This window comes from Erpetoichthys calabaricus, chromosome 7 (genome assembly GCF_900747795.2).
Source record: "Erpetoichthys calabaricus chromosome 7, fErpCal1.3, whole genome shotgun sequence".
In the NCBI taxonomy this organism is placed as follows: domain Eukaryota; kingdom Metazoa; phylum Chordata; class Cladistia; order Polypteriformes; family Polypteridae; genus Erpetoichthys; species Erpetoichthys calabaricus.
The window spans coordinates 193,717,230-193,729,787 of NC_041400.2; the positions used below are offsets into that span (position 1 = coordinate 193,717,230).

Sequence of the window (12,558 nt, forward strand, 5' to 3'; positions counted from 1 at the left end):
CCCTGTAACATATAAACCCACAACACGAATAACAAAAATTGAATGAGATACGGAAATGACTGTGAACTTGAGTCCGGTTATAAATAACTGTCCTGAATGCGGTTGACTGAACTAGCGAAAAATGAGTCGTTTGATTTTCCCCGGACAAAATGGAGCAGCCTCACCGTGAATCCTTGGTGCGTGGTGGATGATTAATTCCGACCCCGGGGTCTCTCGTGATGAGGTTCTTGAAGCAAGTCCGGCGGATAGAAAACAAACTGGATGGAAATGCGCGATGTGGAATATAACAGGTACAGATGGCTCGTGGTCGTGAATGTGAAAAATCTCCTTCTCTCCTCTCCTTCCTTCTCCTGCTGGCTTAAATAGTCCTGTGATGGCAGTAACTGATTAATCGTGAACAGGTGTTTTCCAGGTTTGCGGCTGTGGTCTCCTTCCATCATCGGGGACGGCATTAACTGATACACATACAAACAGCAAACGGGACAATGAAACGAGACGCACTCAGAACTGACATTTAACAACACTGACTATGTGGCCCCGCTACAAGTGTGCTTCCCTTTTGGGATCAAAATGTGTGTTGTGAAGAAAAGTCCTGTCATTTACTAACCTGCTTAATCCAGGCCAGGGGGCAGCTGGGGCCTATCAAGCTAGCATAGTGCGACAAGGCGTCCATCACAGGACAAACGCACACACACACACACACACACAAGGGCCAATTTAGTATCGCCAGTCCAACCAACTTGCATGTCTTTCGATGTTGGGAGGAAATGGGAACACAAGGAGGAAAGCCATGAAGACACGAGGAGAACACGCAAACTACATGTAGGGAAGACCAGGACACAAACCCCGGTCTCCTTACTGCGAGGCAGCAGCGCCAGCACTGCACCACCTTTGTGAACCAGAGGTTAAAATTTACAACAAATAGGAGGTGAATTAAGGTGTCCAAAATATTTTGTAATTCTTTTTGAAATTCATGTAACATAAAGTGTTTTCTACAGAATATAATAATGATAATATTAGCTGTTTAAACAGTTAAATTCTTGCTTATTACTGTCTGCTTAATATAATTACTGTTGACAATACAATTCCGATCTAAAACAGTTTCATTGAAAACCCACTAGGTGGCACACTATGGACAGATTTACTCAATATGGAGGAAAAAGTATAACATAAAACAATGTATAAATATAAAATATATAATTCAATTAAAGATGAAACTCTGTAAATGTGTATACATGAGTAAGTATGAATCTAATACTAAATACACTGAAAATAATCCTATCATCAAACAATATGCATGTAGTTTACAAAGTGGATTTAAATCCACTGTACTCTTGGAAATACTTAAACTGGATACAATCTGATGGGCAAATGTAATCAACTACATCCTGCTAACAAAATGGAACAAACAACTCACAGGACAAAGTACAGGAGCACAGCAGAACACGATTGGTTAGGATTCAGTTTAGTAGAGGCCAATGAGCAACTCTGATACTACTGAGGTACAAATATAAAAAAAAACCACTAAAAAAGGTTATAAAACCTGTCTTAATCTATCTTTTGCCTTTTCAACAACACACATGTATCTATCTATCATATAATGACTCATCTATTGTGGGAAACCGGCCTCAATGCGCACAGATACACAGACTCACAAGCTCCAAAGCACACGTTTTAATTTCTTCTTCTCACAGTACAGTGCACCAATCACCACAATACTCAGCTCAGTCCTTTTCTTTGTTTTTTCTCCCTTCTTATTCTTTTGTCGCCTCCACTCCTCTCTTTGCAAATTTCGTCCTCTGCCTCCCGACTCCAACTCCCTGAATAGCGTGATGTGCTCCAGGTGCTCCCTGATGATCTTCCTGCAGCACTTCCTGTTGTGGCAGAAATGCTGCAGTCCATGTCTCCTGGAACATCTGAGCGCCCCCTGGCAGAGCCCACGGGCCCCAACCAGGTTGAGCTTCTAAGCTCCGATCCCGTGGCCAGGCTCCCCAGCTGTCTGCCACACTATTATATAGTGCCTTTCATATCTATCTATCTACAGGTATCTACCACATAGTGCCTTATCTATCTATTATATAGTGCCATATCTATCTATTATACAGTATAGTGCCTTTCATATCTATATTATATAGTGCCTTTCATATCTGTCTATCTACACATATCTACCACATACTGCCTTATCTATCTATTATATAGTGCCTTATCTATCTATTATACAGTATAGTGCCTTTCATATCTATCTATTATATAGTGCCTTTCATATCTGTCTATCTACACATATCTACCACATAGTGCCTTATCTATCTATTATATAGTGCCTTTCATACTATCTGTCTACAGGTATCTACCACATAGTGCCTTATCTTTCTATTATATAGTGCCTTTCATACTATCTATCTACATGTATCTACCACATAGTGCCTTATCTATCTATCTATCTATCTATCTATCTATCTATCTATCTATCTATCTATCTATTATAGATAGATATAGTAAAAGACACTATATCTATCTATAATAGATAGACAGATAAGGCACTATGTGGTAGATACCTGTAGATAGTATGAAAGGCACTATATATCTATCTACACGTATCTACCACATAGTGCCTTATCTATCTATTATATAGTGCCATATCTATCTATTATATAGTGCCTTTCATACTATCTATCTACAGGTATCTACCACATAGTGCCTTATCTGTCTGTCTATTATATAGTGTCTTTTCTATCTATCTATTAGATAGATAGATATGGCACTATATGGTAGATACCTGTAGATAGATAGATAGATAGATATGAAAGGCACTATAAAATAGATAGATATGGCACTATATAATAGATAGATAAGGCACTATGTGGTAGATACGTGTAGATAGATATATAGTGCCTTTCATATCTATCTATCTATCTATCTATCTATCTATCTATCTATCTATCTATCTATCTATCTATTATATAGTGCCTTTCATGTCTGTCTATCTATCTATCTATCTGTACAGTGCTTGTCACCACTACATTTCCACTTCTATCGTATGGTGTCTTTCTTATATTTCTATTATAAAGTGCCGTTCAAATCTATTGTAGAGCATCTTTCTGATCTTTGTATTGAGGTGTCCGTCATATCTAGTCTCTCATAATTCATCTATTATATACCACTTTTCATATTTATTTGTCTTTATAGTCCTTCTTTCTACAGACCATTTTGCCTCTGTTATATAGTGCCTTTCACATCTATCTCTTATGACGCCCCCATCACATGTATGTACTGTATTGGCTTGTCTGTAATTCATAGTTGCTTTATGAAGTGCTTTTCACTCCCGCCTATCTCTTACAGTATATGGCCACTTTTCTGTCACTGTCCATTATACGAAGCTCACTAGAGCACACATGTCACACTAGTTATACTTTGCCGTTCACGTCTGTGTATTATAAAGCACCTTTCAAACCCATCTACTGTATCATGTAGCTCCTTTCCTATCACTGTCTGTCTCTCTGTCTATTATGTTACAGTCACTCTAGCACTTTTCACATCTGTCTGTCATATAAAGTCACTCATAACTCATCCATCATATTGTGTCTTTCATTTCTATTTGTATATCTATCCTGTCCCACTTGGGGTGTACATGAGGGTGCCCTCTGCTGCAGTGCTGCCCCATTCTCTATTGGCCCCTGGCTTGTGCTCGGTGGTCCCAGGATCAGCACCACACATCACCTCCTTGTTGCCTGTAAGCAGGCAGTTCAAATGGCGGTGGTTTAGAATGTTAGTTGTGAGCCTGGTGTTCCCGTTTTAATGCTGCGGCCTCCTAACCCCTGAGACTTGAGTTCAATTTCTGACCAAGTCACTGTGTGTGTGAAGTTTCCATCTTCTCTTTGGATTTCTCCAGCATCTTTCCAAACTCTTGTGTAAGGCAGGGTGTCATTATGGAGTGTCTAGATGGTCCCTGCCTTGCACCAAATGTTATTCAAACACGTAGAAGGAAGGCAAGTTAGAAAATGTACAGGTAGAAGTGCAACTCTTGGGTGGGGGGGGGGGGATTGGGGGGGGGCTTCTATAGCCCGCTGCCTGTTCTTCAGACTGAGATGCCCACACCCTTGGATGCCTCTGATAGTTGCCCATGTTGCTCATGTGCTGCCATTGTGTGCAAAGTCTTTGTGCCGGACTCCCATGCTTACCTCACAGAAGCCTCCATCTCCTTTCCTGCCTCTGGTGCAGAGAGAGGTGGACGCCTGGACTGGCCAGTCCTTTCTGCAGTACTTTTCGTCCATCACGGTCACGTTGGCCGCTTGTAGCTTGTCGGACATCTTATGGTTGCCCGAGGTGACACCCCAGCCACAGACCTCACACTCGCTTTCGGGCTTCACCACACGGTTGGCTTTGGGCAGTTTGATTGGCTTGACGTGTGGGAGGGGCAGGGCTGGCTTCATGAGCTGGTGAAGAGGAGGAGGAGGAAGAGAAAGAGCAGAAGGCAAAACATTAAAAGGACAACCACACTGATAAAAAGAATCAAAAGCGGGGGAAAATGGGTAAACCCATTAATCCTCAGCAGGGTCTTAGGGAAGCAGGAGCCTATCATACACAGTGCAGCCCACCATAATGTTTGGGACAAGGACACATGTTTCTGTGATTTCCCGCTCTGCTCCACAGTTTAAAATCAAACAATTCAGATCTTGTGATTAAAGTACACATTGCATTAAATGAGTTTCATTAAAGGGGATTTGCAGATATTTTGGTCATACCCATCACCCCCCCCCAAGCCTGACAACATCCTAATGAGACGACGGATTGTGTCCTGGGGGATCTCCTCCCAGATCTTGACCAGGGCATCACTGAGCTCCTGGACAGGCTGAGGTGTTGGATGGACCCAAACATAATGTCCCACCCAGAGGTGTTCTATCGGACTGAGGTCAGGTGAGTGAGCGATGGGGGGGATAGGGGGTCGTTTAGTCAATGGTATCAATTCCTTCATCCTCTCGCCACATGAGGCCGGGCATTGTCATGCACCAGGAGGAACGAGCATAGGGTCTGACAAGGGCTCCAAGGATTTCATCCCAATGCCTAATGGCAGTTAAGGTGCCGTTGTCTAGCCTGTAGAGGTCTGTGCGTCCAACACACCATCACTGACCCCCCACCAAACAGGTCATGATGAACGATGGTACAGGCAGCATGACGTTCTCCACGGCTTCTCCAAACCCTTTCACATCTGTCACATGTGCTCAGGGTGAACCTGCTCTCATCTGTGAAAACGCCAGTGGTGGACCTGCCAATCGAGCTCCACAGTGCCCACTAGAGGATGTCAGGCCCTCAGGCCACCCTCATGAAGTCTGTTTCTGATTGTTTGGTCAGAGACATTCACACCAGTGGCCTGCCTGCCTGCTGGAGGTCATTTTGTAGGCTCTGCCAGTGCTCATTCTGTTCCTCTTTGCCCAAAGGAGCAGATACCGGTGGGTCCTGCTGATAGGTTTAGGACCTTCTACGAGGGGCCCTGTCCAGCTCTCCTAGAGGAACTGCCTGTCCATGTCCTAGAATCTCCTCCATGCCCCTGAAACTGTGCTGGGAGACACGGCAAAACTTCTGGCAATGGCACGTGGTATTGATGTGCCTGCCATCCTGGAGAAGTTGGACTACCTGTGCCAGCTCTGTAGGGTTCGGGTATAGCCACATGCTACCAGTAGTGGCACTGACCGTAGCCAAAGGCAAAACGAGTGAAAAAACAGATGAGGAGGGAAAAATGTCAGTGGCCTCCTTCCACCTGTTAACCCATTCATTCCTGTTTTGGGGGTCGTCTCTCTCATTGTTGCCCCTCTAGTGCCACAAAGCGGCTGAAACTGATGAACAAGCCCCTCTGCTACTTGACTGAGCAGATCAACAGCCCAGGAGTGTCATTGACTTGATGCTCTACTCTCATTACAAAGGGGTCCTTTCATTTTTTTGAGCAGTTTATATATATATATATAATATACAGTATACACACAAATATATGTGTGGGGGGGGTATGTATATGTGTTTGTATATGCATGTGTGTGTACAGTATATATATATATATATATATATATAGGGCGGCACGGTGGCGCAGTGGGTAGCGCTGTTGCCTCGCAGTTAGGAGACCTGGGTACGCTTCCCGGGTCCTCCCTGTGTGGAGTTTGCATGTTCTCCCCGTGTCTGCGTGGGTTTCCTCCGGGTGCTCCGGTTTCCTCCCACAGTCCAAAGACATGCAGGTTAGGTGGATTGGCGATTCTAAATTGGCCCTAGTGTGTGCTTGATGTGTTTGTGTGTGTCCTGTGGTGGGTTGGCACCCTGCCCGGGATTGGCTCCTGCCTTGTTCCCTGTGTTGGTTGGGATTGGCTCCAGCAGACCCCCGTAACCCTGTGTTTGGATTCAGCGGGTTGGAAAATGGATGGATGGATATATATATATATATATATATATATATATATATATATATATATATATATAATAGAGAGTGAGAGAGAAACAAAATGAATGTTGGGGTAAACTGGTGCCCCGAGCACAATTAAGGAGAAAAGAAGGAAAGGAAAAAAGAGATTTGCAGTTGTGGAGAATCAAATAAGAAACCTGTAAGAAGATATTTTGTCAAATGAAAAGTTATTTGAACCCAGGGCCGTCTTTGGTCTAGTTTTGTGTGTTCTTTTGTTCCAATATTCATTTTTCTGACCGTCTGTTCAGTAGCCTTACAACCTCAGGGCCGATGCCAGTGCCAGTGCCAGTGCTCCTCTTATCGTTTTCCAGAAGAGGGTGTGAGAAAAGCAGACATCATATCTTGCCCGACATACCAGTGGGTATGAATTGGTTGTGCCTCCCCTGCCATGTAGACCCCCTAAGTGTGAGACCAAATGGCCTCTATGCAGTGTCCCCCTCCTGCTGCCCCCTGTGACTAGCACCCCATAGGACTCCTCCTCCTCCTCCTCCTCTCATCTCACAGTAGGCCTGACACACGTGGTCGTCCCCAAGAGCCACCATCCGGAGCGTCCTCACCTTCAGCAGCATGATGTCGTTGGATTTTGTCGTCTTGCTGTATTTTGGGTGGATGTGGTAGCACTCGACAAAGAAAGGCGACAGGTTCCTACTTTCCTTCAGGCTGTGAGCCCCCAGCACAACAGCGAGGGGCTCGTCTCTGAAAGGAAGAAGAAAGTACGAGTCAGCAAAGCAGCGGCAACACTGCAGGGCCGAGGTGTTGCACCTCACATTCTGCACCTTCACACACGGCACTTACAAGTGGGTGGGAGTGAAGACACAAAAGTGAAAGCAAAAAAGATTCAAAAGGAAGGACTTGAGCTGCCTGCACAAAGCAGAAAGCACCAGCCTACCACTCAGGTCCAAGTGTGGGCATCTGTCTAATACAGAACGGACATGGACAGAGCAGAGTGGGGGGCATCAAGCAAAGATTTTATCACAGAAAGTGGCAGACCAGGGAGCTCACAAATAATCAGACTTTAGGCAACACATATTGTAAATAGCTACAGTCCTGGTGGGCTCATCTGAAGGTGGTTCCCACTTTATGCCCAATGCTACCAGGATAGGAGTTGGGGTCTCAACACCTTGAAACGACTAAGTCGATAGATTAGAGAAAGAACGAGACATGCCAAAATGCTTCACATATGAAGTTTAAAGAAATACATAATGAGGCCACATAAAGATTATATAAGAGCTAATCATGGTTGCTCATCCAGGTCTGGTTCTTGTTTTGCATTCAATGGCGCCACGTAGGCACACTGAGATGATGATGAATCGGCCAGTTGTGGTGTGCAACATCCCAAAATTCATTTCACACAGTGGTTATAGAAAATTTACATTTAGGCCTAGATATTTTTTTTTTTATGTTTTGCCAATCGTGGTCACCTTATGTGAGGTTGGCTCTCATTTTATGCCCGATGGTACCAAACATTGGGTTCTCTGCTCTCACCACCCTGAGATGACTGTCCATTAGGAGAATAAATGGACAAACCCGAAGAGCTTCACATATTGAGTTTAAAGAAACGCCAGTTAAGGCCACACATATTTTACATAGCACCACATATGGTGGTCCCGTCTGGGTTTGACTTTTGTTTTGCATTTGCTGATGCCAGAATAAGCACCCAGCAGTGAATAAGCAGGTTAGAAGATGAATCAACCATTCATAGCGTGCAAAATCACAAAATATTCACATTTTGAGCACCTTTAGAAAAGGACAAGTGTCTGTGCGACTGCACCTGTGATTCTGTCTGGTTGCTACAGTATGTCTCCGTCATGGCGCACCACAAGCATTACTGTAACACTGTTTTTAATAATTCCATACCAAATGGCATGTAACAGAGACATAGCAAGCAGACGGACACCCTGCACCACAAACATTAATGCTCAATATACCGTCTAGCAGAGTGTAACTGTCAGACGAACAAAAATGAGCTGATGAACCTTAACGGGACAAGAGTCTGTGTGTCCATCCGGTTGCTATGTCTCTGTTATATGCCATTTGGGAGGAGATTTGTGAAAGCAGTGCTAATGTTTGTGATGTGCTGCCAGACATAGCAATCAGACAAACTGACACTTTATTACTACAAGCATCACAAAGTTCATTCCAGTAGGTGGTGCACCACAAACATTAACGTTTAATACCTCCAGCAGAGAGTAACTGCCAGACGAACAGAAATGAGCTTTTCCACCATAATAAAAGGACAAGTGTCTGTGTGTCCGATAAGGTTGCTATGTCTCTAATGTGACATTTTTTGGATAGCAGAGACATAGCAACTAGATGGACACACAGACACATTGCCCTTTTATTAAGGTGGAAGGTCAGTTTGTCTTCCCTTTGCCATCTGTTGGAATGACCAATGTAATGCATTTTATTATTACAAATATTTGCAGTAATAAAACACATTGCATTTATCTTTCCAACAGATGATGCATCACAAACATTTGTTGTAATGCAAACATTAACACATCTTTCCAACAGATGGTGCATCACAAACATTTGTTGTAATGCAAACATTAACTGCGCTTTTACAAATCCCATACCAAATCGTATATAACAGAAACATACACATCGCATTTATCATTTCAACAGGTGGCACATCCAGTTGCTATGTCTCTGTTATATCCCATTTGGCAGGGGATTTGTAAAAGGCATATAACAGAGACATATCAACTGGATGGACACACAGGTACACAGACTCTTGTCTATTTATTAAGGTGGATGGTCTGTCTGTCTTCCTTTCACCATATGTTGGAATGACAAATGTAGTGCATTTTATGATTACAAACATTTGCAGTAATAAAATGCATTGCATTTGTCATTTCAACAGATGGCACATCACAAACATTTGTAGTAATGCAAACATTAACACTGCTTTTACGAACCCCATGCCAAATGGAATATAACAGAGACATATGCATTTCAATTATCATTCCAACAGATGGTGCTTCACACTTTGTTTCATTCTTAAATTAAATTAAATTTACACAGTGCCAGTTGGTGCGCTCAACCCAAGCAGCCTCATGTGCCACCATTAGTTATAAATAACCTGAAATTGGTTCAGTATTTTGTATAGCATTCCCAAGGCTGTGGAGTTTCCTGCCTCTTTATTTAATTTTTGCAATGCGCCATCTGTTGAAATGACAAATGCAATGCATTTTATGACTACAAGCATCACCAAGTTCATTCCAGTAAGTGATGCACCACAAACATTAACATTTAATACCTCCAGCAGAGAGTAGCTGCCAGACGAACAGAAATGAGCTTTTCCACCGTAATAAAAGGACAAGTGTCTGTGTGTCCGATAAGGTTGCTATGTCTCTAATGTGACATTTTTTGGATAGCAGAGACATAGCAACTAGATGGACACACAGACACATTGCCCTTTTATTATGGTGGATGGTCATTCTGTCTTCCTTTTGCCATCTGTTGGAATGACCAATGTAATGTATTTATTATTACAAACATTTGTAGTAATAAAATACATTGCATTTATCTTTCCAACAGTTGGTGCATCATGAACATTTGTAGTAATGTAAGCATTAACACTGCTTTTACGGTATCCCCTACCAAACTGTATAAAACAGAAACATACACATTGCATTTATCATTTCAACAGATGGCGCATCACAAGCAGCTGCAGTACTGCAAATGTTTGTGATGCGCCATCTGTTGGAATGACAAATGCAATGCATCTCATTACTACATACATTGTGAAATCCATTCCAATAGATGGTGCACCGCAAACGTTAACACTAAATACCTCCAACGCAGAGTAACTGCCAAATGAGCAGAAATGAGCTGATCCAACTAAATAACAGGACAAGAGTCTGTGTGTCTGTCTGGATGTTATGTCTCTGTTATATCTCATTTGGTAGGGGATTTGTAAAAGCAGTGCTAATTTTTGTGATGCACCATTTGTTGGGTAACAGAGACATAGCAACCAGATGGACATGCAGATACACAGACACTTGTCCTTTTATTAAGGTTGATGGTCTGTCTGTCTTCCTTTCACCATCTGTTGGAATGACAAATGCAATACATTTTATTATTACAACCTTTAGCAGTAATAAAATGCATTGCATTTGTCATCCAACGGATGGTGCATCACAAATATTTGTAGTAATGCAAATATTAACACTGCATTTATGAATCCCATACCAAATGGTATATAACAGAGACATGCATTTCATTTATCATTCCAGCAGATGGTGCATCACAAACAGACTTTGTTTTGTTCTGAACATAAATTCAGATTAGGCAGTGCCAGTTGGTGCGCCCAACCCAAGCAGCTTCGGGTGCCACTGTTGGTTATAAATAACCTGAAACTGGTTCAGTATTTTGTATAGCATGCCCAAGGCTGTGGAGTCTCCAGCTCCTTCCACCCTGCGCTGAATAAATGGATGGACAGAAGGGTGGATCCTCACATTTAACGTGCACGGAGTTATTGTGACGCTTTTCATAAAGGGAGCCATCGAAGAGCGAAGTGCATGAAAAGTGCGCAGACATCTGTATGTTGACTGGTGAGCACTATCCTAAAGTGCTTCACATATGAATATTTAAACATCTCCTCATTTGCCCTAGTTGGCCATCTTGGTTATGACTATCAATATCCCAGGAAAAGGGAGACACCTATGGCTGTGGGCACCCCAGGGCATCACATACCTAAAGTGCTCAACATTTACATACTTAAGCAGTTTCATGGCGGTTGCCATCCTAAAGCACTTAACCTATACATGGTCTTTACTTTTTATAGCGCCTTTCCATTGCAAAGGGCTTTAATTCCATAGACATGTATCATGTGATGGACCCATCTAGGGCACCCAGTGATGCCAGGGCCAGCACTGGCACCCTGTGACTCTGAACCAGATAAGCTGGTTTAGAAATGGATAGACTGAAGTTTGGAAATCCTCAATTAAGCTTTATTTTACGTGAAGAACTCAGAACGTGAAATTACATTTTGCTGTTACGTCTTTTATTAATGGAGCTCATAGCTGCCGGATATTTTGTCTGGACTGGAGTTCTAAACTATGGAGTCACCCTGGTTTGGAGGGTCCAGAGCTTGGGGTTTTTCCTTGACTCTCAGTGCCTACTTAGTAGATGGTCCACAAATGGCAGCTGGCGCTTTACCTACCTGTCTCTGCAGTGTGCCGCCGTCATCACAAAGTACTTGTCCACCAGGAATCCTCCACAGTGATGCTGTCCATTAACCTGCAGGGAGGCCATGTAGGGTCTCGAGTGGGGCTTCACTTCCTTCCCATTGATAATCCTAGCGCTGGAAGAGCCTAAAAGATGATGGAGCAAGGCTTAGAGTTAAGAGCTTTAGATGGCAGGAGGAGACCAAGTAGTCCTGCACCTCACCTGCATTAGCTTGTGTGATGAAGATGAGGGCAAGAAGCTGGAGAAAAAGAGTCCACATTCTCGGACCACCAGATCTGGTGCACATCCAGCCACCGTGTCGTATTTGCCAGGCGAGAGCCATGCAACTGCAGGCGAGGAGGTCGTGATGTTCTCTTCACACCCCCTGCAGAACACGTCAGGTGGCCCTCCTGAATGCAAGGTGTGAAGCAAAATTGTGGTCAACACATTACCTCTGTCTACAGAACATCTTCAGCTTCAAAAGTCAATGTTGTAGTGTAGAACGCAAAAATATGATACCTTTTACACCCGGGGTCTTGTCTTGTCTCTCTAGCATGGAGTGCTGTAGACATTACCCTGGGAAATAAGCTTCTAATAGTGGAGGGTTACGTCAGGAAGGGCATCCAGTTTAAAAATTTGCCAAATCCATATGCAGGCAGATGATCCGCTGTGGCAACCCCTAACGGGAGCAGAAGAAGAAGAGGTGTGTGATAAAGCCCACCATTAAAAAAGACTTGACAGTGCAGCTGGGTTTTGAACTTCTTGACAGGCCGGCCCCAGGTGGTCCGAGTGGGTGGCCATCCCTCGCCCTTAACACAGGCGCGCCACAGGGCTGAGTGCTGAGTCCTCTGTTGTACTCCCTTTATGGCTGCACAGGACTCTAACATCATTAGGTGCTTTCCCAATGCAGAGAAACGCAGGAACTTCTGTAACACTCCCCACAG

At 43.5% G+C, this 12,558-nt stretch overlaps 1 protein-coding gene across 1 annotated transcript in view; it reads right to left on the reverse strand.

Moving 5' to 3' along the window:
* LOC114654200 (transmembrane protease serine 9-like) overlaps positions 1-12,547 on the reverse strand; it is a 54,106-nt gene extending 41,559 nt beyond the window's left edge. The window contains exons 1-4 of the mRNA XM_028804606.2: positions 11,837-12,547; positions 11,610-11,760; positions 7,000-7,138; positions 4,179-4,433 (exon numbers count right to left, since the gene is read on the reverse strand). Coding sequence (XP_028660439.2) covers positions 4,179-4,433; positions 7,000-7,138; positions 11,610-11,760; positions 11,837-11,957 — 666 coding nt within the window. The 5' untranslated portion in view covers positions 11,958-12,547. The remainder of the gene's footprint in view (positions 1-4,178; positions 4,434-6,999; positions 7,139-11,609; positions 11,761-11,836) is intronic.
* Positions 12,548-12,558: the final 11 nt, after the last annotated feature.